The sequence below is a fragment of the Paralichthys olivaceus genome, chromosome 9 (genome assembly GCF_024713975.1).
Source record: "Paralichthys olivaceus isolate ysfri-2021 chromosome 9, ASM2471397v2, whole genome shotgun sequence".
Taxonomy (NCBI): Eukaryota; Metazoa; Chordata; class Actinopteri; order Pleuronectiformes; family Paralichthyidae; genus Paralichthys; species Paralichthys olivaceus.
In genome coordinates, this window is record NC_091101.1 from 24,890,453 (window position 1) to 24,916,405 (window position 25,953).

At 42.9% G+C, this 25,953-nt stretch overlaps 1 protein-coding gene across 28 annotated transcripts in view; it reads left to right on the forward strand.

Moving 5' to 3' along the window:
* LOC109640429 (LIM and calponin homology domains-containing protein 1) overlaps positions 1-25,953 on the forward strand; it is an 80,420-nt gene that overhangs the window by 47,400 nt on the left and 7,067 nt on the right. For 6 of the 28 annotated variants that reach the window (XM_069531229.1, XM_069531245.1, XM_069531244.1 and 3 more), the window contains 21 exons: positions 3,088-3,346; positions 4,544-4,780; positions 6,899-7,270; positions 8,829-8,864; positions 10,811-10,937; positions 11,264-11,421; positions 11,614-12,097; positions 13,789-14,100; positions 14,548-14,653; positions 14,764-14,864; positions 14,954-15,059; positions 15,517-15,591; positions 16,215-16,243; positions 17,094-17,207; positions 19,029-19,121; positions 19,258-19,422; positions 19,530-19,624; positions 20,007-20,165; positions 20,840-20,935; positions 21,234-21,342; positions 21,553-21,655. In XM_069531229.1, coding sequence (XP_069387330.1) covers positions 3,088-3,346; positions 4,544-4,780; positions 6,899-7,270; positions 8,829-8,864; positions 10,811-10,937; positions 11,264-11,421; positions 11,614-12,097; positions 13,789-14,100; positions 14,548-14,653; positions 14,764-14,864; positions 14,954-15,059; positions 15,517-15,591; positions 16,215-16,243; positions 17,094-17,207; positions 19,029-19,121; positions 19,258-19,422; positions 19,530-19,624; positions 20,007-20,165; positions 20,840-20,935; positions 21,234-21,342; positions 21,553-21,655 — 3,336 coding nt within the window. Of the gene's footprint in view, positions 1-3,087; positions 3,347-4,543; positions 4,781-6,898; positions 7,271-8,828; positions 8,865-10,810; positions 10,938-11,263; positions 11,422-11,613; positions 12,098-13,788; positions 14,101-14,547; positions 14,654-14,763; positions 14,865-14,953; positions 15,060-15,516; positions 15,592-16,214; positions 16,244-17,093; positions 17,208-19,028; positions 19,122-19,257; positions 19,423-19,529; positions 19,625-20,006; positions 20,166-20,839; positions 20,936-21,233; positions 21,343-21,552; positions 21,656-22,462; positions 24,508-25,953 lie in introns of those variants that run through there. The other 22 variants (XM_069531237.1, XM_069531252.1, XM_069531251.1 and 19 more) reach the window with 19 other exon arrangements.

Consider the following 25,953-nt stretch of genomic DNA (forward strand, 5'->3'; position numbering starts at 1 on the left):
CACTGAAATACCAAAGTATTTCTACATTTTATTCTCTATATTTCCTCTGTTTTCAGAAACTAAAAGCAACAAAAAAAAGCAGATAAAGTTTAGATAACCACATACTGGCATTAAAACTGTAAAACTGTCTGAAGTCTGTGTTTATGTTGTGTTGGAGTCATAAAGGGAGTTAAAGTACAGTTTGCCCGTCACAGAAATCTGTTGATTGCTGCGCTGCATTCGAATGAGGCGGTTTAAAATTTTAATGACGACCTTTAAAATGTAACGAACATTTCAGAAAATACAGAGAGAGGCCGAGCAAGCTGTCCGATGGCATTTCTGTTTTAAGGGAAGTGTAAAAAAAAAAATGCTGTGGTCTATGAATTTTCTTTACATTTTTTGTTGAAGTCTTCGCTGTCAGGAGCTCTTTGTGTCTCGCTCACGTTCAGTCGAAAATATGTTTTACACGTCTGATCATATTTCTAAACCCTGACCATTATTCTCATATAGTCAGTGTTCAGATCAGACCCAGGAGGCACAGGTGAGAAAAGTGAGAACAGGACAACAATGCCGTTATCAACCAATCACAGGGACCTCTGAGAACGCCAGGAACAAGAGTATCCATTTATTAACAGGCACACAAGCTGAACCCGGGCAGGTTTCCGCTGCCCTGGCCTTCAGACAAAAAAATCCTTTCACTATTCAGACCTGTAAGCTGACTTCACCCTGACAGTAATTAGGGAACTGGAAAAATGAGTTTTACTCAATCTCTGTAAGAAATCCAATATTGGCGAGGTTCTTTTGTTTGGACCAAGTTTGTAGATGGATACAGTTTTGATAAATGAAGAACTTTGTTCTACTGGCTCTCATAAAGTTAAATCTATCCTCCTCTTGTTAAACCTTGACTGTCGTTACTGTGGTTTTTCCTTTACCCGGTTTCTCCCAGTAATCCAGCTTCTCCCAACAGTCCAAAAACATGCAGGTTAGGAGACTTTGCCACAGACATTTTATGGACCCAACTTTCAGGGCCACATTCGTCCCTATGGTACAATGGCGACCTGCGTGTAACACGCCTCTCACTCAATGTCAACTGACGTTAGCTCCAACCCCTCCTCCACCCTCAGAGGATGAGCAGAATAGATAATAGTTGAGACTGAGTGGGTTTTTCAACTCAAACTTCTTTGAGCCACACAAAGGCTCAGTACATCTGTGTCACATCATAAGAAAAACAGAATCACATTTTGTGTCCTCGATAGTGTCATCATTTATTTCACTTTATTGCTCTCAGACATTTTGAGCAGATCTCTGTCGATCTTCTCTTGTTTTTCTGTTTCAGCTTTTCAGTCACTTTAAAACATATTGAACTGGACTCTTGCTCTTCCTTTCCCATGTAGCCTGACTGCATGTTGATGGTTATTGATGTAAATAAGATTCTTTGAAGCTCCGGTACAGTACGAACACTGACCCAGGACAAACACTCAAGCTTCAGTGTTACCACATGTGCCGAGAGACGAGATCGACCCCGTGAGATCGACATGCGCTGTTCCTCTAAAGATGGACTTGGATGGCAGAGTTACTCATGTTTCGAGCTGATGTGTAAAGAGCCATAATTGAACCATTCATTGTTGGAAGTGCGGATAACTCAAGGCCTCTGTTGGACCTTGTTCTGTCAATCTTTTTGGACCACATAAAAACAAAAAGTCTATTCATAGAAAGGGAGGTTTTCACAAGTTCAGAATGTGACGTTTATTTCCACCGATAGCTGCGGTTGACTCCTCCACATGTATCTGTTCAAAATCAGCGGAGGACGTTTATGGGTTGAAATTGTGGGTTTATGCTTGGAAAATGTATGAATTAAGTCATATATATTCGCAGGTCGTAGATTAGGCTCTCGTGCAGGGAGGGGAATTCCAGTAGCACATGTGCTGAACATCTTGGGGAGAGGAATTTCTGGGAGACCTTGGATAAAGCAGCGCGGCAGGTATTAGCTGCCTTTTCTGCAGTTTGTGAATGTGGAGTAGAATGAGCAGACAGAGGCCTTAATGACAGTGGAAATGACTAGTATGCTTAGAGCAGATCCCTGGAATTATAAACATGTGATGTCCTCAGCGAGGCTCTCTATCGTTGTTTGTACTCTCAGGATCACATCAACATCTTGCAGAGGAATTTAAGTCCTTGAGCAATGCCCTTCTGCAGATCCAGGTGTTTCCACTGAGATTAAAATGCTCACGATGTTTGAAAGTCTGCGTGGGGCTGGGGGACGCACAGACACACATCTTAAGTGAATTCTTCCGAACTGCAGGCTAGAATTTAGTCAGCACGAGTTGCGCAATACAAATTCACTTATGATTTATGTTGCTTGTTTTGTGTAAAAACCTGCTCGGAGTTGATTTATGTTCAGCCGCAGGAATGCACCACACATAATAACACAGTAACAGCACTATAATGTTTTCTAGGCCTATATAACCTGATGGTTTGGAGGGAAATCTGAGTCCTCGATCAATAGTTACTCTGCTCCTCCTATTTTTGTATTTATTCGCCCCCTCCCTCTTTCCCTCGCTCCCCGTCTATGTCTGTCTCTGACCATGACTCAGCAGCCTACTTGTTTTCTCTCTCGGAGGCTTAAAGGGGAATCACGGTCATTTTCAAAAGCTGTTATCATTCAGAAAGTATTGCAACACATCTGAGACACTGTTGTTTTCAGAGCCTTCATCATTAATGCAGCAAAGATTCCTGTTTAGAAAAGAATAGAATGCTTTTAATGTCATCAAATAATGAAACATGGTGAAATTACAGGTTTCTGTTAACCTTCAGTATACTGACACTCCCTCCACTGAGGTTGTTTTTTATTGCCACTGTGGGTCGTTTGTATTTCACATCATATTTACATAATGAAAAGAAACTATATTTAACTGCCTGTTAAATGAAAATCATATTTTTATATTGGCTGAGGTTAATGTCTGTATCGTTATAAAGGGGTTCAGCCTGCGTTTTAAGGCAAACTCATTCTGCCAAGAAATCAGCTGCAAAATGATTTATCAGCGATGTAGAGGCTCCATGACACCATTAATAAACTGCTTCACCCCCTCTTCTCTTGCTCTGAAACAGGCCGTGGAAGCGACTCAGAGTCCGACGGCCCCCCCCACAGGAAGGTGCCGGACATCCGTAAGGACGACATGTCTGCGCGGCGAACGTCCGTCAGCGAGCTTCGAACCGCCATGCCCTTTAACCAGTACCTTCCCAACAAGAGCAACCAGAGTGGATATCTACCCACGCCGCTCCGCAAAAAGAAAAACGACAAAGAGGAGGGAGCACGCAAGAGTTGGAGTACTGCCACTTCGCCTATAGGGGGAGACAGACCTTTCAGGTGAGTGTGACTAATCGGAGAGACTTGTGAAGTTATTGGATTTTTCAGTTTGTTACTAATCAAACTAAATCCTACGTTTTTGGTAAATTGTGGTTAGATCTCACATATTTTCAGTTTTTTCATCGTAACAGTGCAGAGTGAGAAACCGTCTTTACACTGGTGATGGAGAGTGTAAGAGGTTTTACAAACAGGAACTCATGTTTGACTCACATGGGTTTCTGCAAATGAAGATTTAAGCCGTCGTTCTTTTTCTCACATATGAATCTGCATCTTTTATGAAGATGTCGTCTCCACTCTGCATGTTTAAAATGAGTAGAATCAAATCCAGACAGAGTGATGAATTGGTAGAGGCAGAGCATAATTTTAGTGCAGTGTGGCTCCAGTTGTCACTCAGTCAAATTACAGTTGTCTGAAATGAAACCTTTCAGCTTTTGGTTCTGTCTCTCTGTCCAGTGCAGTTCAGATGGGAGTGGCTGATGGAGGCCAGATGTGAGCTTCCATTTGGTTTCGGACTCCGATTGAAGCAAAAATGTAAAAAAAAAAAAAAAAACGGACAAAAATGAGGCGGAATAAAAGCCAAATGTGCGAGAGCTCTGGGATCTTATATTTAGCAGTTGCTCCTCAGTGGATCTCATGTGTCGAAGTGTCAGATTTCTGCCGCCTCAGTAGATTCCGTAATGTGCTTTTGATCAGCGTGTGCGATGTTATTGTTGAGGCGTGAGAGGAGAAAGGGAGTGTTAATGTTTTGAGGTTTGGATGAATAATTGTTTGACTGTATCGATGGACACCAGAAGGAAAATGGGTCTTGGTCTTATCTCAAGTGGTCTATAGCTGTGAGTAGGAGGATTTACAGCAGGGGAAGTGTGTCTGTGTGTTTAACCCAGTGTTTGCTGCTGATCTCATTTCCCTTGGTTAAATTCATCCATCATTTTATTTTGCATCATCAAGTGCATTTATTAATTTGCATTTATTGTTTTCCTTTCCCTCCTTCTCCACCTCCTTCCCTCTTATTGTGTATATTTGTGTTTCCCCTTTAACCTAATTTGAGCTCTTACGTGCACTTAATTCTCCATCACCACATTTGTGTGTCGTTGTTTCTTTGCAATAACCTTCATGTCATTGTTGCTATTTACGCTCCAATGTGATAACATCTTCCTCTCCTGTTTATCAAATGTGTGTGAATGACTGATGTAACAGTCCAGATGAAATCCCTAGCTTAGACACCCCGAGTCCATCCTCCACCCCGCCCCTTGAACCCCAGACACAGATTCAACGGGAGGATGAAGGGGAGCACAGTTTCTCCATCCCTAACATTGAGATCCATGCGGCCATCACGAGGAGGAGCAGTGACCCTCCGCCCTGTAGCGTCCCCCAGCCCCACGCAGAGCCCCGCACGGAGACTGTAACGCACCTGATGGGCCCCTCTGCACAAAGGTCTTCACCTTAATTCATGTTTTTTCTTTTTACCTGAAATCATCATTATTGATGGGTATATATATATATATTCATATATGTAGGTATATTTCATTCACTAGAAATGAACCAAGTCTAGAACTTGATAGACTTGTCTTATAGTTGTGTAGAACTCTTACATAACCAGTTTATAGTTTTTGTATAAAAATTGTTGATAAAGTTGCTTCTAAAGAAGAAACGACACTGAGTTTCCTGGTATTGAGACACTTAGTATGTCATCGAAAGCCTCTTGTGGCTCTGGAGGAAGCTGCGCAAGTGTCTGATATGAAATATGTCCCAAGTGTCACCTGAGGCAGATTTGGCTGCAGCTGTTTAAAACTGAAAATAATGTTAGGTTAAGAGAAATAGACAGAAGTGAGATTTACCAGACCTCGGAAGCTGCACATAACTTCTGCCTGAGCATATAACACACTGGAGTCTGCAGGCAAACTGTCAGTGGTCAGGTTGCATTGTGGGTCATGGAGGCACCAAGGAGAATAGATGGATTAAAAAGGATGATGGTATCTCTGCTGCCTCACTACTACCTCTGACAACCATGTGCACACCATCCTACAGAGCAAGGGAATTACATTATTTAACCTCTGGAATAATTACACTTCAGTCTGTCGGCAGCAGCACATCTGTTCCCGTCAGTGAGGATAATCCACAGACTTCAGTTTGAACAGTTTTCGCCAGGACTGGTCATTTAGTTCAGATTTTCCCAGCTGGTGTTTCCATTCGGCTACTTCCCTGTTTGACCCTGTTATTACCAGGTCATCGCCACCACTGCTATTCTTATCCCGAGCAGCCTCACAATACGTTTGCAGGAGGAACACATTGTTATCGTAGAAAGTCTTTACCCAGCAGGCTTGTCCGGGGTCACGCATTTCACAGTTGGTGTCAACTAACAAGGTGAGGATTATGAGCTGTCAGACGTCCAGTGCGATGTGAGGCTGCCGCGTTTCTCTGCCTGAAAATGTCAGTTTCAGTCTCTTGTTCATTCACAGTCCTGCTGGAGACGTGTCATGGCCATGCCTCCAGTTTCCAGCGTTCTTGTTTGACACTGATGTTATGGTGTTGATTGGATCGTCAGCATGTCAGGGAGTGAGAGGAATCCTCGGTAGAAATCTAACATGTGTTTTGCTGTTTGCCGAGGAGAAAGTGGGATTTCTTGAGTGTTTGTAAAAAGATTTGATATGAGCTTCTTCAGTTGGTTCCAGCTGGTGTTTGTTCAAGAGGAAAAAAATAAGGCTGGAGCTGTCGTATGTTTTCAGGGTTGTGTCACACCAACATTCCTGCGTTTTGTTACATCCTTTTTTTTTTACAAGCAAAACAAGTCTGAGATGTTTGTTTCAGTTTGTTTGGATGGAAGAGTGGAGCTTGTATCCGGCTCTGCGCTGCTGTTTGTTAACCGTTCACTGTGTTTCTTATCTTGAGCAGACGTCTGACACTCAGGGGTGAATTTGGCTCGTTAGTAAAACAAAGGATGTGATTGTTTTTTTAAACTGATAAAAATCAATATCAAGAAATCTCCTAATTGACGGCCCTTCCATTCCATTTACACTTTACATGACGTCTTCCAAAGCCTGCACAAACCTTCATACAGCACACACACACACACACACACACACACACACACACACACACACACACAGAAATGCACTGTATGTGTCCACACTCACATAAACCCACTCGCAGGCAAAATGAACATGTGACCCACCCTCAGGATGTAAGGAAATGAGCCCGTCTTCCTTCCCTGACCCTGAGTGGGCTGGAAATGAAGCCTGGTCCTTTCACTGCCGGCAGCTGGCCAGTCTCTCACTCTGCTATGCATTCTGGGAATTTACAGTCCAATAATATCATCACAGGGTGACAAACAGCGGAGCGTTCAGTGATTTTTTTTTCTTTTCTTTGGCTTTGCGGCTCCAATTTGTTTTCCGGTCTGCGATGGATGGATTGGTGACCATACTGTGCTATTTTCTTAAATTCATGTTTTGAAAAACCCTCATGTACACTAGACTCCTCCAGAGGAATGCTGTCTGATGACATAGGATGATAACCAGACAGCAGTACGTTTTTAGTTTGCTTTGCTCTCCGCAGCACTCCAGCTCGCTCGTGCTCGGAGGAACTCTTCCACCATTCGACGACTCTGGCGGGAAACACCATTGCGGCGTCTGTGGTCGCATCAGGCCCCGGAAAACTTTCACCTACAACACACCGGGAGGAAGCCGGAGTGAGGATGGGAGTCGCTGGTACCCCGCTAGTCGCAGATGCAGAGCTGGACGCGAAGCAGGCCTGTCGAATGCCGACCTCTCCTAAACGCACGCCAAGTCCCTCCCACTTCCTTCCTGTACCTGCTGCCGTGGCAACCACTTCAAGAGAAATAGCCAACACAGGCCGACGAAAGGGCAGGGCCCTGAGCGAAAGTGACGACCCACAAGGATCTTGGTTGGACGGCAGTCTTCCAGCAACGTGAGCCCCATCCAGCAGCTACACTACATTTTATGAACTTAAAAAATTCACTGTTTTAACCAAAGGGATCCACTTTCCCCATGATTCTGTTGAATTCTCCACCTCAGCATGTGACCTCGACCTCACACAGCAGTGCTCCTATGAGCACGGATGACTTACTCATTTTTCACATGAAGTCGTTATAAAGCTGCTGTTAATGGACACAGAACGCATGGAAACGTGTTATTTCCTCGTTGCTTTGCTATTTTTCATCCCAATTTGGATGAAAAAAAAAAACAATGTGGTCTTTGATTAACTACGTGGTTTTTTTTAAATAATTGAACTTGATGTTGAAGTTAATTTTATCCACTTTCATCCAGGATATCACAAAAAATGTTTGAATTCGTTCATTCATCATATTTAAAGCAACAGTATGTGACTTTTACTCAGCAACAGCGCCCTCTGCAGCCGCAGGTAGTGATTGATTCTGTCGGGCTCTGTATCCGAGCGATTCAATAGTTTTCATGTAGAGGAAAACAAAAGCAAAGTCCATCAGTGTGTTGAGTGGAGCTCTGACTGCGTAGCCCCACTCACTGAACTGAAACAGGTGGATATTACCCATAAGCACCTGCTCTCTAAACCAGCGGAGCCTCCACTGTATAAAACTCTTCATATTTTCAAAGTTTCCAGCTCTTTAACTTGCTGGACCTGATTCTGACAATTGAAGGAAATCGAACCCAGTCACCAAAGTTACACAGAGGAAGAACCGGCGTTCAGGTTCCAAGTCAGAGAACCATCAAACTACTGTACAGTTGCTGTTTTACAGTTAAAAGTTGTGTTGCTTTAAATGCATCTAAATACAATCTGTGCTTTTGTTAAGTTGTTTGTCTGCGCTGGTCGTTCCCTGTATGACAACAAAGCAAAATAATGAACTCAGCTTTAATGGGAACCCCTCGGTATCACAGACAGACATCTTCTCCCTCAATACAACATATACCACATGGCAAATAGCCATCTTAGTCTTTCTTTATTTAGTCTCCTCTTACTCATGTGGCGAACGACCACAAACCGCACTTTATCTCACGACCTCACAGAGGAAGCTCCTTTGTGGTCCGGGGCCGAGTGAAGTGGTGGTGGTCACAGACAAAGAGAATCCACATCCGTCCAGTTGCTCGGATAAAAGATGCATGTGCTTATTTTTTTTACTGCAGTTAGTTTTTGCTAAATACGTCTGTTGAACGTCTGCAGTGTTTTTGTTTGCAAGTGCTGCAGTAAATTTCTCCTCTGCTCCAGCTGTGTTTTGGGTAAGACTGCCCCCTTGTGTTTGGTTTGAGTCTCACTGTCTCACAAACCTGGGAACTGACAAATACACAAACCACAGGACACACTTTTATTATAAATCAATCCTCTCTGGTGCATATTTTGTTTCTGCTCTGTCTTCGTGACCTCGTTGTCACCACTTTGTTTGATATATCCGGGACGATTCCACTGTATCTGTGTTCATTTGTGATTGTGCTCTCTCTCTCTTTCCATGCTCTCTCTCTCTTTCCATGCTCTCTCTCTCTCCATCCTTCTGTAGATTCAGCCACACAGATATTGTGTCAGATGATTCACAGTAAGTTGTCTTTGTACCACTCGGCTGCCTGGCACGACGCTGCTCTGCACGACAAAACAAACAAACCCAACTCCACGAAATCATTTTATCAATTGTGAGGAAAAAAATTACTGAAGGGTCAAAGTCATTGAAATAACTTTCTTGATGCCGTTGATTACAACTTAACATGGGTTTGATTATCTTTTTGTAAATTACAATGATTGCAATAATGACTAAAATGGCTGCTAACACCGGAATTATCTGCTGAATATCATTTATTAGAGCTTGAATTTGTCTTGTAGCTCAGTTAAAATAATTTGTAGGTGACATTTTCACTGTATGAGCTGAATAAATATATAAAACTTTATTGAAGAGTGAAATAAAGACATGCAGATGTCTCATTCATTGAGGCTAAGGTCGTAGTAAGTCTCTTTTAATAATGTTTCTTTGACACTTAACTAAAAATATTATAGAATCATAAGTGAAATAACCCGTGACGAACATGTTCAGCAGTTTGCTTAAGCCTTTTCCCCGAGCCCTTAATCTTGAGCTTGATGTAATGATGTTTTCGAGGAATCTGTTTTTGTTAGGAAGCTGGAATCCGTCCTTTCCTCTCCGATTTAATTCGTTGCCTGCAGCAATGGCCGTGGAGGGAACTTACTGAACCACACGGCTCTTAGATTTACAACCGTGCTTCTGCCAGCTGCATGTTTAATGTGACGCAACCATTTCAGCTTCCCTCCTGACATCCCATCTCTAATGAAATGCATATTATCATGGTCATGTCCTGTGCTGCGAAGAGCTGATGGATAAAAGTGCAGCTTCCCAAAAACAAGTAGACGATTAATTACTCACAGATGACGGAAATACAAGTAAATAAATAAATGTATAATACAGAGGAGCAGATGGTTACTTAGCACTACTTCTATAACCTCACTAATTCAACTTATTAACAGAAATAACATGTCATTATATCCAAGGTTCAATCTGCACCTGCTACAAATGAACATTTGACCACTAGTGTCAGAGAAAAGCAAATGGTTGATGCTGCTTCTTTTTTATTTTATTTTGAAACAACCAATACCTCCATCTATTTGCATCCAAGCCTCAGTTTTCTAAATTGTGGCTTGTGGGAAATTGTTAACACAAGAATAAAATGACTTAACCCATTCTAATTGCGTGCTGAACACCCAGTCCAGCTGCATGCTCCTAACAGTGAGGCTGCATTTTACTGCCCTGTCTGTAAACCTGTAAATCGATGATGCTTTAACATTGCTGACTCTTCAAATACAAAGATCAGTGTAAAAACTCTCTGTAACCAGTTTTTGTCTGTTTGAAATATACTTGATGTTGCATCTCATACACTCACATCAGAATGTTACTAAACGCTTTAAAACAACAGTCACCTGCATCTGAAGCTGTTTTCAAAGTTCTTGTTAAATTTTGTCTTCACGTATTTAATGTTTGTGCATTTCCTGTTAAAAAATGTTTGAATGTGACGAGTCAAAAAGTACTAACAGTGGAGTTGTACTAGGATGGGAGTTTCTGTTACTTCTGGAGTTTTTGTTACGAGTATCTTTGAAGAAGCACAGTTTTACATTTGTCACATACTGAGCCACTGGTTCAAAGTTGTCACGATTGATTTCTACAAAACAAATCTTGTGATTAATGTGTTTTTTCACTGGAAGTTGAGCTTCAGATGTTTGAGTCAAGTTTCAGGGTCACAGTGTTTTTTTTTCCATCGTCCACAAGATTGTGTGACACAGATTAAATGGCCAACACACAAACAAACACAACTGTACTTGCAGTACGATGAGTGGAGTGAAATGGATAGAATGACTAGCAGCATTAAAAAAAAACAATCTCTAGACTTTTTTAAAACAAAACTTGTCCTTTTCTGGAAGTTTTTCATCATCATCATTCTCTCTCTCGCTCTCTCTTTCTCTCTCTCTCTGCCTCCTCCCCAGGAGTGTGAGTATGATCGACATGCGTGGTGAGGACGAGGCCGTCTTGCAGCCCCACAGTCAGGTGCGTCATGAGCTGATGCACAATCAGTACAACACGATGAAGGAGGAGGAGGATCACTGGCAGGACGTGAGTGTCTCAGATCTGTCTGTCTTACATTACTTTAATCTGTGTATTTATTTGTTGGAGGTTTTTTTCTTGCTGGTGTGAAACAACATTTAAGTCCCTTGAGATGCGTCTTATCTGCACAGTTTGTGTTTCTTGTCTCTGTGGTGTCCAAGGTTTATCAGATACAAGCAGTGATTCTTCTTTTCTTTTTTTTTAATGCCTGCAACCTCTTGCTGTGCCCCAGTTACACAACTTAAAGCATTTTTCAATAGAGCCGCAGCAGTGCTGCAAGTCTGACATCACTGCTAACCCAAGCTCTCCTCCTGTGTTTCATTTGGACCTGTCAGGACCTGGCAAGATGGAAAAATCGGAGGAGGAGTGTTTCTCAGGACCTGATCAAGAAGGAGGAGGAGAGGAAGATGATGGAACAGTTGATGACAGGAGACACTTGTCCCTCCCACAGGAGGAGAAGCATCAAGACGTACAGAGAGATAGTGGAGGAAAAGTATGTGAAACACAGTAGGACGGGTATTTGTCTTGTTATTCCACTAAGAAGTCACGTGGAAAGAAAAAATAGATCTCTAGTTATTGTTTTATCTTTGCTTCACTTCATGTTTCTACTTTGCTGCTGCTATATGACAAAGTTCTCTTTAACTGCTTAGCCAACTTCTTGCACTCGTTTTCCTCACGTCAACAGGGAGCGCCGTGAGGAGGAGCTGCGGGACACCTACAAAAGAGCCAGAACCCCTGAGGAGGCGTCCGCCATCCTGCAGCGTTACGCCCAGCGTTTCTCCATCAGTGAAACTATCCTGGAACGCCTGCAGCTGCCAAAGCTGCTGGATCGCAGCATCTCCGCTGACCCCTCCTTCCCCTGCTCACCCTTCCCTCTCTCCCTCTCCTCCTCCCCGACGACGCCAGACCCCTTCGACGTGGACCCCAACGGGCCCTTGAGGTTTCTGCGGCAGCAGTCCGCCCCGGCTCCAAAGTTCACTTCTACGCTTGAGGCGCGAATCGAGGAGTTTCCCAAAGACTTGTCGTCACCTCACCAGCGGCCTCAAATTCGCTCGCGCTCGTCTGAGCCGCCGTCAACCAGAACCCTGTCTCCCAAACCGGTGCCTTTGCTGACACCTAAGCCTTACCTGGAGTCCCGAGGCAGAGCGGCTGAACCGTGGGCCAACAAGGTGAGTGTGATGCTGAGGCTCATCATCATATCAACAGACAGAGGTCAGGTAAACCTCTCAACACTTCCAGGATTTTGCAGATCTCTGTCCAAGTGTTTCAGCTCTGAGATCCCTGTCAGTGCAAACGCACCTGAAAACGCATATCACGTGACCATTCGTGCACACTGGGCATGTGTGTGACAGGAAGTTGAGGTGGAAATGTTACTGACTGGAAGCGCATGTGTGTGACTGCATCATCCTCTCCAAACATAGTCGTGTTTGACTTAACACTACAACGCAGCCCTGGAGTTTTCAAAATAAAATTGGGGCCGGCAGCGATTCCAAACTTCTCTGAAAAGCTCTGGCGCCGTGCGAAGCAGGTGTAAACATAGCAACGGTGATGGGTTTTACTTTGGTTGTCGTGGTGAAATGAGACTTAATTTTAAATGCCTAATTTTCTAACATTATTTCTCGTTTTCCTCTTAGATTGATTAAATGATTGCGCTACAGTTCAGTTGCGGTCACTGCCGAGGTCTCGACCACTTTGCCTGTGGTTACTTTCCAGTGTTGGCTGCGCTCCTCGCGCGCTCATGGGTAAATTCCCCTCCGTCTCTCTTGGCATTTACATTAGAATGCCAAAGAACCGCCATGGTGATGAGCTGACTGATTTCTCTGGAGGACACAAGACTTCCCGTCACAGAAGAAGCATGTAATGTTTCAATTTAGCTCAAAGTACTCTCAACGGGATCCGTTTCCTCTCCTCCTGGAAAAACGTCCAAATGGAAATATTCAAAATGCGATCTCATGTTTTGTTGTGGCGGAGATGGGGGGGGGGTGGGGGGTGGGGGGACTGGTTATCATCAGACCAAATGGAGCAGAGCGCTTTTCTGGAATGTCTTGTCGGGAGTCTGAGCGGAGCCCGGCACTGAATGGAGCCCTCTGTTCCCTATTGACTTAAGAAGTTGACAAGTAGGGTCCTCTCAATGTGAAGTGGGCTCCCAGCAGACAAAGACGGCCCACACAGGCTGCGAGGGTTAGGATGAGAAGGTGGAGGCGGAGGGGTGCAGACTGAGAGCCTGCATTCACCCAACTCCACCACTGTGTCTTAAGTTACCGCTCACTATAGGAGCTCCTCGCACATACATTACTGCGTCTTTGTCACGGAGGCCGGCTCGGTGTAGTGAGCTCCATGAATGGACGATATCAGAGACGAGAGGCTGGTAATGAGCACAAATGAGCAAACCGAGTTTTTTTTAGTTGAAGGGTTTGTTTGAATGTTTTTCCCTGAAAGTTCATTTTCACCAAAGTTTATTAAGCGATGTTGAACATTACGAGTATTTCAATTACAGTTTCGGCTAAAATCAAGTCCAGAGGTGAAAATCACAAGAAATTAAAAAATGAAATGATCACATATAGGATTATGACATATGTAGGAATTTCCTCAGTAAAGAGCTGTTTACTCTTTCATTCACACAGATATGTTCCCTGCATCTTGGCACTGGAGCTAATACTGTTTTTCATTTGCATGATGAAGAATCTACTGTTTTAATACGTCAATGCAGGAGAGAAGATCTGCACAAATGTTAGAGTGATGCTTTTAAAGCAGAATGTAATGTTTTATCTGGGCTTATGTTAAATGTATTAATCATCTAATACCAAACTGCACAAGTCCCAAATACAGTTCACGTGATCCCCGTCCTCCTCTGATCTAGGCGGACGGTTTGCTCCGAGTCAACGGCAATGTAGGAAGTGACGACGCTCCCACCACACCTGAGAGTCAAGGAAGGGAATCTCCTCCTCACTTCCAGGCGTCCCCTTCCAGAACCAGCAACAGCGCTGTAGGTGCTCCCTCCCCGGCAGCATCGCCCGCACACAGTCTACGCGCCTCCCCCGCAGGAGGAAGCCCGGCATCCATAAAGGCCAAGGAGGCACGGGACGGCAGCAAAGCAGCTCCCGAGGACGTCCGGGACCAGAGAGTCGCTGAGCATTCATCGCCACTGAGTCGGCCCACCTCACTTCCAGAGGTCAGGATGAGGAGCTGTTATTGTTGATTACAGTTGATTCTTGAAAAGAGACATTTGATTCCTCTTTAGACAAATATTGAAGTAATAATTTTTTTTAGAGATGCCCAGAACATGGCCCCTCCTTCACTCAGCATTTGACGATTAAACTCCTAAAACTACTGACAGTGTGTTGCCATGTTGAGACCTTGTATCGTGTTGTACTTTTCAATGAAGAGTTAAATGGTGATGCATTGTAAATATCTGCAAGACAAACAATATATCAAACTGTATATCGATAAAAAAGCCCTGTTTTCTAATATATTTATAATCAAATCTGCCTTTGTGTGCGTGCGCTGAACACGTCTAACATGGCTGCACTAAACATCTTTCAAAGCTGTTCATGGTTTATCTTGAACTGGAGTTATGACCTGGAAAATTAAATTTCAAACCATCTTGTGGCCCATTCAGGAACTGCAGAAGCCAGAAGAAAGCTTTTGGAAGCCTGGGGACCGGACGGCAGCTGCTCCAGAGGAGAAAAACTCAAAGGCTGCAGCTCAACCAACAACACGTACAGGTCTGAAACACACTGACACCCTGTGGTCACTCAGAGACAAGTGTCTTTACTTTCCTGCTTTTCATTTGATTTTAACATTAGTGGTAAACTTGTGTTTTCTGTATTTTTAGAAGCCAAACAAGACGTTAAACCTGAAGCATCTGGTCCGAACATCGCCACTCTGGTCCGATCAGGGTTCAGCTCACAGCAGTGTCAGACAGTAACTTCGCAGGTGCAGCTACCAACTAAACCAAACTTCACCAGATACAGAAGCTGTGATCTCTCGTCTGTGCTACGTTTAACCTTTAAATCTCCCTGCAGGCGAGTTTTCCCAGTTCCCAGGAGTTTTCACAGGGAAGAGAGAACGTACCAAACTTAACTGCACCAGGATCGTCTGGATATCACCCGACACAGGAAGTAACAGCAGGTCAGTGAACTTCTCACGTACAAGCACCAAACAAGCAGCTTCTTTTCCATACACCTCCATGTTTTTCTCCTCCTCCCTTTAAATGAGTGTGTTTCCCCAGCCTGGCGCTACCGCTGGATGTTAGAAACAGAGCAGCTATTGATAACTTCTGACCATTATCAGGCTTTGTCACAAAGCAGTTTCTCCTTCACTGTCTTCTTAAGTGAAATTGAGGTGAAGTCAAACACATTTTAAAGGAACTAATAAGGAATGAGATGACTGACTTTTCTTTAACCCTAAATTTTAGCTTCTTCAAAGACTTCACAAGCGGTTCACTAGTTTTCTCTCTAATTATTTTAATGTCCATTCCGGCTCCTGGTTTTGACGTTTTGTTTATCCCCCATCATTTCCATCCCTCTTCCCTTGCTTTCTTCCCTCTCTTCCCTCCACCTGCACATTTTTTTTTATTTCGCCTTAGAGTTTGCAAACAGTGTCATCCCTCCACTGGCAACCAGCAACCCTAAGTTACGTTGGGAGTTCTTCGCTCCGCCAGGTAAAACCCTTTCATTCATCAGCGGAGCTCGTGTTTCCTTCCCCAGGTGCAGAATGTGTATGGAGTCCCCGCTGTGTCTGCAGCAGTTGGACGACACTCAGTTTTTAACTCACGTCAGGAGTCTTGTGGATGATCGCTGTTTTTTTCTCTCCATCTTAGATTTCTAGTCCAACTCATTTAATTTATCATTTAATTATTTCTTTATCGTGTTGATCAGGAGATTCAAGAAGCTGATCAGAAAGAAAGAAATTTGTATATTTGGTGAAAATTCATGAGAGAATATTTTATCTGGAGGAGACGACAACAACAAAACAACAAAATTTGGCTTTTAACAGTTTTCTATCTATATCCTGAGCTAATTCTTTTTCATACCTGCTCGTATAATGTTTAAGTTTATAGAAGAAAATGTCTAAATGTAAAAAAACAAATTAGACAAAAGAGCTTGTTGCTTCTGGTGCACTGGTTTTCTCCCCTCGTCTCTTTTTCTTTCATCTGTCTCTTCCTTTTTTCAGGTTCTCCCAAATATCAATGTAAAAGAAACACATTTATTTCGATCCCCTTTCTCTGTAAAACCTGGTTTAATTGTGTTTTAACTAACGTCCTGTCTGATATTTGTTCTACAGAGGCGGCAGAAAAAGATGGCTGTGGAAATGTGAGTAAAATCAATTGAGTGAAAAGCCCTTTTACTGCACCTCCTCTGGTTTATCACCTCCTGCATCACGGTGCCTGTAGGTTAGTTTAACTGATAAAATATAAAAAAACAGAGACAGAAAAACAAATGACCACATCCTGCAGGTAAGATTAGAGCTTTTAAACTTACACAAGCAGAACTAGACAAGGCTCTACAGCGGAGTTTGAATGTCAGCTCTTTACATCCTGTATAGTTTGAATTATTCTATAAACTCTAAGAATCGTGTCTCACAAGACAATAAAGTGCTTTGTAAGCAGAATGATCTCAGGACAGTTGTTGGTAACAGGTTTGAGTTTTTACCGATGTTGTGGTTCAGACGTTGAACTCACGATGTCGGCGCTCAGCTACGATGTCATGAATCACACAGAGCTGTTGATGTAGCATGACAGATGACGATGCTGTACGACGATGGCCGAGACTGCTTTCGTTTGCTTTTGAGCTCATCTCTCTCTCTCTCTCTGTCTCCTCTCTTCTTAGTAGGAGTCCTTTGGCTAGCATTGGAGTAGTGCTGTTGTGGTAGACCAACTATTTCTGTCTCCTCCCTTCCCTTCTTCTTTTCCTGTGGTGGACGTGTGTGCACATTGGTGTGTGTGTGTGCGTGTGTGTGTTTGTGGGAGGGTGTGAATATGTGCATGATTATCTGTGTGTGGGGTATTTTGTGCATGTTGATGTGTGTGTGTGGGTGGATTTGTGTGTATGTTTCTGTGTGTGTGTGTGTGTGTGTGTGTGTGTGTGTGTGTGTGTGTGTGTGTATGTTTCTGTGTGTGTGTGTGCGTGCGTGTGTGTGTGTGTGTGTGTTGGGGTCTATCAGGTGTCAGTGCCGGTGTTGCCCCAGGCCAGGCGGGCCGACCGCTGGTCTTGGGACCCGGATGAGGAGCGAAAGCGTCAGGAAAGGTGGCAGCAAGGGCAGGAGCGCATGCTGCAGGTACACAGAACACCTCATAGGGTGAAGCATGGCGCATGAGTCCGCAAGGTTAGGAGTTCAACTCCTTATGGAGCTCAGTGGGTAGAGCAAGGCACCATCACTGTGAGAACTAGATGCAGAGCTGATTTAAAATATATAACTTGTCCCAGAGAAAGAAAGAATTGATGTAAAGCTCAGACTGTGAGGGGAAAATATAATTACTATACATGAGTTAACTGTCCCTTTATTTTTAATTTACCTACAAGTCAAGCTATGATATTTTAATATGTAACTTATTAGGTTGATTTAGCCTTATTTTAAATATTCAGCAGCTCATCAAAGACTGGAAAAGGTTTTACTAAATACAGTTATATAATAATAATTATTATTATAACTATAATGTACAATATACACATACTTACCATTAATTTGTGTTTTGCAGTTAAACAATTAAAAAAAGATCTTCTGGCTGTAAACTGGGCTTCATCTCCTTGTTTTCTACACATTTATACAGTTATAACATCAGAACTGCTGTTTAAACGGCATTTACACTCATTAGATGTTATTGGAAAAGTTTTGCTTCACCAAACGGTCTTGAACCAAAGTTATTCTGGGTGTTTACATTGACCGACCCTGTAAAACCAGTAAGTTTCTGTGCACCAGTCACTGATCTGCTCAGCTTACAGTCAGAACAATTAACCACATGTCATCGCTACCTGCAAAGCTTGCCTCCATGTTTGTTTTGCACCGAGCAAACCCTCCTCTAAAAGCACATCCACTCTGATGATGCACCCTCTGACCACTAGATGGAGACTTTGTGCAATTAAAGAACGTCTAGTTTGGTTTTTGGTTCCATCTCATGCACAAACACAGACGAGGACTTTGTTCCGAGGCTGCTGCTGCTGTTGCTGCTGCCCAAATCACCCTCTCCCTCCTCAGCCAATACGAGCCGCATCTCAGGTCCACGTATCTTTAATCATTTAACATACTGTACTCTGACCTACAGTATCTTGATAAGTAACAGTGATGTGAAAAGATGTCTCCTCTTCCCTGTTGTTGCAGTTGATTGTTTGAGATGAGATGCTCTTAAATGGATGAATGTCTGGTGCATCAATGTGCTTGTTACCTGGTTTATGTTGTGTTGTGTCTCTGTGCTTCGACCTTGGTCCGTCATCCGTCTTGTTCACGTTGCTTCCACTTTAAATCCTCAGTCTTTCATTTGGTCTTACTGTAGGGTTCACACACAACTTTCAAAGGAGTCAAAAGCAGTTCTTGTGTCGAGCATTCTTAAGTGCTGGAGGGACGTCGTGTATATTCGGCGTACGTCAAGTAACAACCTAAATGAAATTGAAGGATTTACGGGAACTTTTCAAATGAAGGTTGTGTAGGAACCCTGCGCTCTGCATGCTCTGCTTTTGCCTTTTGTCTGCGTCGCCTGCGTCTGGTCTCCTTTGTTCGCTTTTTATCACTAACAAGCAAATCGGATCTGAGCAAGTGTTCAGCCTTAACAGAGGAACATCAAGCTAACTGTGCATCCATCTATGTCTCTGAGTCGAGGCTCACATTCAGAGAACGTGCCGAGAGCGTCTCTCACGGAAATCAGATACAGTCGACCGGCCGCTACCGGCCCCCTCCTGGATTCAATTAATCGGGAGTCACCAGGAGAGATTTCAGACTCAGAAAGCTTTTTTTTTTTTAAAAACCTCTCAAAGCTCGTTTGATGCCAGTTCTATCTGCACATCATCTCTGTGCCCCCCACCCCCCACCCCCTGCAGACAGTTCAGGCTTCCTCCTTGTTGAGGCACTGTGCTGTATTTCATGTGTCTGTTGCCATGGTAACAGGAGAAGTACCGCCGTGAGCAGGAGAAGCTGAAGGAGGATTGGGAGAAGGCACAAAGGGAGGTGGCAGAGGAGGAGAGGAAGTACCATGAGGAGGTGTGTTTGTGTTTATGCTTGGGGGCACATGTATATCAAATGAAATGTGTAGTGTGTGTGTTTTAAAACTGAAATAAAAGTTTATTTTCTAACTGATGAAGTTCCATGTTGTTAAACTCACCTCCGATCACAACAGGAGCGCAGGATACTGGAGGAGACGGTGGCGCCTCTCACGCCCCGATCCTCAGCGCTGCCGTCCCCCAGCCGCGGGGAGCTCTCCTCCACCTCTGAGCCCCATGACACCATCGTCCGTTCACTGGCCGACTGGGAACGCAAGCAAGAACTTCTGGAGAGGCAGTCGGTGAGTAACTGTTTCATTCTCAGCCCGTTCATCGGGGAGGTTAAAAAAAATCCTGAGTGGAAACAAATCGACTGACTTTTACCTGTTCTTCTGATTCGTCGGTGCAGAGGGGGAGCACGGAGAGCGCGGAGGGGAAACGGCGAGAAAGCGACAGGACCAGTGACATCAGCACTGCTGACGACAGCATGAAAACCGGCAGAAGGTCGGCTTACTCTGCCTCAAAGCAGGAAATGGTGCATCAAAGTAGTTTGAGAAAACCCACAGTGATTCAGGGTGAAACTCTGAAGTAGAGCTGGGTGATAAATCAATAACAGTCGTGATGGTAATATTATTTTCATCAAACACAATATAACATAAGTTCAATATAGTTTCAATGTTAATGCTCATAAACAGTTTGACACCCAGGTCAGAGTCTAGTTTCTTTAAAAGTTAGACAGAAGTCTCAACACTCGTCAAAATGTAGTTTTTTATTACGAGAAGTTCAGTGAATTCAGTAAATATAATTTATATTATACAACGTGTGTGATGGATGTTTTCGATGTCCGACAAATGACGTCCTCGCATCTTCCTCCTGTGATCCTCAGCTTGGTGAGTCACAGCAGCAGTCAGCCAGAAACGCTGGGTCACAGTCAGCAGAACGGACAGAAACCTCCCCCGGGGCTCAGACACTCAACTCCTGTGAAGAAACAACAGGATCCAACGACAGACGGCAACAAGCCCGGCCAGCCCGCAGGAGAGAGGAGGTGTGTGAGTGTGTGAGAGAGGTAGAGAGAGAGAGAGAGGAGGTGTGTGAGTGTGTGAGAGAGGTAGAGAGAGAGAGAGGAGGTGTGTGAGTGTGTGAGAGAGAATCACTTCATAGTTTGAGAAAGAGGATTATTTTAGTCATTTTCAAATTTGTCAGTGTCAAGACACACTTGGCCACAAACAATTGACTGGTACAGACGCACAATACATAGACAACATACATAATAATAAACACAGTGTGTTTTTATTATTATGCACAAATGTCTTCATGTCCGTTTTGTTTTGGCCGTCTTCCATTCTTACGTTCTCTCGTCGTCTGAAATTCACATTTACACCTGACATGAGAAGTAGCAAGTGCAGTACTGGATGTTTTGCCAGCATCTTCAGTTCCCTTGTTTGTCCATCAGGGGGCGTCTGGCACACGTAATCTCCCCTCCACCACACAGTATCAAGTGAGAGAACACTATGACAAGAATATAATGTGTTTCAAACATTATCATCGGAGTCGTGTACGGAAGGAAAACTGAATTTTAAAGAATGCCCAAACAGTCCTGAGTAGATTTGCCAGGTGGCCCCCGGCTCGGATTGGTTCGCGTCCCGTCTCTGGCAGCCAATTGTGTCGCAGTTTCTGTGAGTCATCATCATCATGTCTCATGTTGCTGTCCATTTCCAGGGGTGGTCCCATTGATAATAACACAAGCCGCAGCTCATCGAAGCCCCCTGCAGCATGTCCACCTTCTCCAGACACACTGCCTCCAGCCCCCAACAGGTACTGCATCACAAACAGCCCAGGAGGGAGGGAAGGAGGGAGGGAGGGAGGGAGGGAGGGAGGCTCATTTCTGCTTTGTCATTTCCTGCTCTGCTGCCTGCATCTCTCCACCCACATCACAACAAGTACAACCACAACCTTCCTGGAAGTGAAATACTGGCATTTACAATTTATCTCAGTCCAACAAAAACAAAAGATTAAAACCTTCTTCTTGTCCGTCTCAATCCTCCAGCCTGATTTCTTTATTTCCCTTTCATGTCCAGTGTCATCACAGTTAATCGGTCATGTCACCCTGCAGGTCCGTCAGTGGGAAGAAGCTGTGCTCCAGCTGTGGGCAGCCTCTGGGAAAAGGTGCAGCAATGATCATAGAGACCCTCAGCCTCTACTTCCACATTCACTGCTTTAAGGTGAGTGATGAAGAGGGCGGATCAGCTTCCTCAAACTTTTAGTCTCATTCTGTTTGTTCGTATCACAGTCACACTTATTGCCGAGCAGGTTTTTAACCTACAACCGGTTTGTTGTGGTGCGTAACAAACATAGTAATAGTTTCAGAGTCACCTGTAATAACTTATAATTATTATTTTTCTATTCATCGTGCTGTTCTCTGTCTTCCTCAGTGTGGGGTGTGTAAGGGACAGTTAGGCGACACAACCACGGGCACGGACGTTCGAATCAGAAACGGCCTCCTCAACTGCCACCAGTGCTACATCCGCTCCCGCTGTGAGTACGCCCTCCCCTCCCCCTCCCCTCTCCCCCATCCCAGGTCGTCCTCACCCCTCCACCACCCCTCTCTGCCCTTGCCTGTCTCCATACACTTCTTCCTCTCTCTCTTCTCCCACCATCTCTGCACAGATGTTTGTGTTCATCCATCAAAAGCAAAAATGAATTAGGAACGTGGTCGAGTTCTGTCAGCAGGTCTCAGAACATCCACCACAGTCAACGACGAAACACACCCACCAGAAATAAATGAACAGTTTCCCTGTTACATCAGGTTCATGAACATTCTCAGGGGTTGAGGGGAAAAAAGAAAAACAGATGAATAAACGTCATCGTGAACCAGGCAGAGAGAAACCGACCAGAGTGTGTTTGATTCATCGTTTTCAAACATCATGATTAATCCATTCAAGGAGCATTTCTGAGGTTTGATCCTTTATTGCCGCTCCCTGCTGTGAGGCTGATAATACCAGGGGGATTTTTAATAAAGAAATCCTCACCGGCGAGTGCAGCTTTAATGAAGCAGTGTCAGACACAGTGGAGCTGTGCTGAATGGGAGGGATGGATGTGAAGAGAAAGTGGTGATGCTGCGGCTGAGAGAGGATGAGTGTAACTTTCCATCCCTTTCACCTTGACTGCGCAAAAACAAAATAACCTCTGAGCAGCGGATGTCATCAGAGAAAACCCCAAAATCAAATCAAGAGATTCAATCAAAAGACTCTTGACTCATTATGAGTGTTTTTTCCTGCCTGGACCCAGAAAACAAGAACGGTGATTTGTAAAAATGTTCTTCTGTATCTTTTTCCTTTCAAGCGGCCGGACAGCCCACCACGTTGTGACGCTCAACTGAAAAAGCACAAGGTTCACAGAAGGAGCCCCATCCCTGCTTTAACCCGATTATCTGCAAATCATGTCCTTCAGCGTGCGGCGGGATCTTTGCATCCTCTGCAGCTCAATAACCAATGAAGATTCATCATGTGGGGCCGAGTGGGGATCTGGGGACAGTCACACAATGACAAAAAAAATATATATATATAAATATATTCATCGTGTTTATGTCATCTGATACGTGAGTGAAATCTGGATTTGATTGGTCCACGCACCACCACAGACTCCGTTTCATCACGCGGCGAGAAAGAGAGAGTCGGCTCGGGGGTGGCGGCCATGTTGAAAAGAAAAGATGCAGATTACAGATGCTTTGAACGCAGTCGACGTCCTTCACTGTCGGAGTGAACACACAAAGAGAAAACGGTGTTTGAATCGAGAAGTGGAATCAGATTCTATTTTCCTGGATGGAAAAATAATGTTAATGTTTCAGTTAATAGCTTTCGATTCCATATGATGGAAATGCAGTATATCGTTGAGTTAATGTCATCATTTAAGAAAGATTATTTTCATAATTACATTTGATAAGAAATCCAAAAGCCAGGATTGAAAAATGAGGCAGCTCAGATCAGACTTTTTAATTTCTCGTAACTGGATCTGAATTAGTTTCATGATTTCACGTCCCTGCAGCAAACGACACGACCAAAACAAAAAGGTTTCACAAGCTTCATTCAGAAAGTGAAGTGAAGGTCACTATAAAGCCTCTATATCCACCGTAGTGATCTCTCACGTCCCCGTGTTCTGTGCTCGGGGACGAAAAAAAAAAAAAAAAGAACCCTCTAATATAAACACATATTATGGACGTAGGTCATCATCGGGGCAATAACAGCTGCTGGGCCGCAGGAGGTTGTTGCTCGGGTCAGGAGAAGTCAGGACTTTCATGTGCCTTAAGAAAGCAAGAGGGTGCAGGGAGAAGAAAACACACACCTGGGGTGGAGGGAGGGATTTGGCCAAATTGAAACTCTTAAAAACTGCAGACGGAAAAGCTGCAGCCCTCCCTCACCCTCACATCACGCTTTACTGCAGAACTTTTTATTTCCACTTAAGCAACACGTTTAATTTCACAACGCCCCCCTGGTATTCCTCCGTGATTTGAAGTGACGAACACAATGCAAATAAAGGAATACGGAAGAATATAGAGTATATATATATATATATATACACGCATATATATATATATATATCTACTGCAGGGGAAACCATACATTTTATTTTGAATGTTTTGCTCTAGAACGGTTTAGACTTCTGTATGCTATTAATTGAGGTAATTTTGATAATTGCTCAGTGGTAAGGATTCATTTATAAAATTTAAAAAAATTAAGAATTAAAAAGTCACCAGTACATGTTCCATACAGTAAGAACAGCAGCGGTAACATGGACACACACATACCAGCAGCAGCAGTTGCACCTGTGCAATATTTGGTTGGATGGAAACTAAAGATCTTTGCCGCCAGCTGGAAAACGCCAAGTCAGTCGCTTCTTTTCTTTTTATGAACTTGTATGAGAAGAGCTTGGTTCTGTATTGTGGATGTCTTTTTTTTTTTTTTTTTTTAAATGCACGTTTAAGCCTAAAACCAAATGATTTGCTGTATGAAAGCAAACTAGCAGCCTCCTCCTCCTCCTCCTCCTCCACCACCTCCTCCATCTATAGCCAAGCTTCTCCAGGTTCATCTCTCTGATCTACAGTATTTTTAAGCTTCTGTTCCGATTGTGTATTTTATTTTTTATCCTCATTTAGTTGATGAATAAATCTCGGCTGAGTCTCTTATAGCAGGATCTTTGAGACGGAGGCTCTATATTCAGACGGTCTTCTTTAACGGGATAGCTGGGAAATGGAAACCTTTAACGTCTGTTCTGTATTTATTGTAATATTCACCTGAACACTATCTGAAATATAGATTAATTTGATGTTTAAATGCAATGGCATTTATAGCATACTGTATGTTTATAAATAAAATGTTATAAATTTTAAACAGTGTTCCTCCGTCTTTTAATTTTGAAGTAACCCTCAAATAAATACCAGATATTTTTGATGAACTAAATAAATACTTCAATACTTAAATACTTTAAATGACCAGTTCTGCAGATGAACTCCTGCCACTGGCTGTGAAACATGAAAAACACAAACTAACGTCTCTTTTTTGCAAACCTGTGTTTTACCGTGCTGCCATCCTGAGCTTCTGTTTCTCTAATTCAACCTTTTAATTAACCGGGTTCCTGTTGAGGTCGGGAACTTGAGAGCAAGATGAAGCTACGGCTCAAAACTGCTTAAAATAATAGACAAATAAAATCAAACAATGAATAAACACCACACCAAACATAAATAAATCTTACTTTACTGTTATTATATTTTTCGGTTTGGTGTTTTGTTCAATGAAGAAGTAACTTTAGTTATTTTAATAACTATGATTTGATTTATTTGAATAGAAATGTTTTGATTTAGTTAAATGTGAAACTCAGATTAAAGGAAGGTGAAGAAAATCTTAATAATCTGAAAAACGTTTGACTGAATTTGCAGTTTCTGTATCTGGAATAAAATCTTAATGTGTTGATTCGAATCCACAAACTGGTGGTGAAATATATTTTGGTTCGAACTCCTCAGTGGTGAATGTTTGTTAAAACCATGAATATTTTTCAGTGGAATCTCCAGTCGCACACGTTCTGACGAATTCAATATATTTAAGTATATATTATCAATCCCACACAGAGCTTTTAAAAACAAACTTCCCTTTTAAAATTAATTTAAATCTACTAACTTTCTTCGTCTTATTTCCCCCTCGTTGTGGTGACACCTTCTGGTTTCCTTAATTTCTCACATTAGAGGCCTGACACTGTTTAATGAACTGGTGATGTTTCAGTTCATCTGAAGATGAACCAGAAAAATAAATTCTGAAAAGTGAATGAACGATGAAACAGTGCGTTGCTGTCCGTGGTGCTGAATTCTCGGGCCTTTTCAAAATAAGCTTCGTTTTATGAGACAGAAACTCATATTTAAGGATTTTATAATCAAAGATCGTGTCGAGTTGTTCTCTATAATATTAATAATGATGCTAAATGAATATATTTTTGTTTGTTTGTCAAAAAGAAAACATGACAAAGTGAACTTGGACTATTATTTTTTTTTTTTTATCATCAACAACCATTTCAATGGTACACCTGGAAAACTATGTGCACATGTAGAAATATTTCCTTCTTAAATATAAGCATTCATTACCTACATATAAATAACTTTCAGATCCTGGACAAAACATGTTACATAATGCTCACAAAATGGGAGGGAACTCATTGTAAAATCAGACAAAGAGACAACATGCAACTTATATAGAAATAAATACAATGTTTGCATCCATTCCCCTTTTTTTTTTTATACCCAAAATAAATTCTTCCAAGGGAAATCTTTGTAAAACATCAAAAAAGAC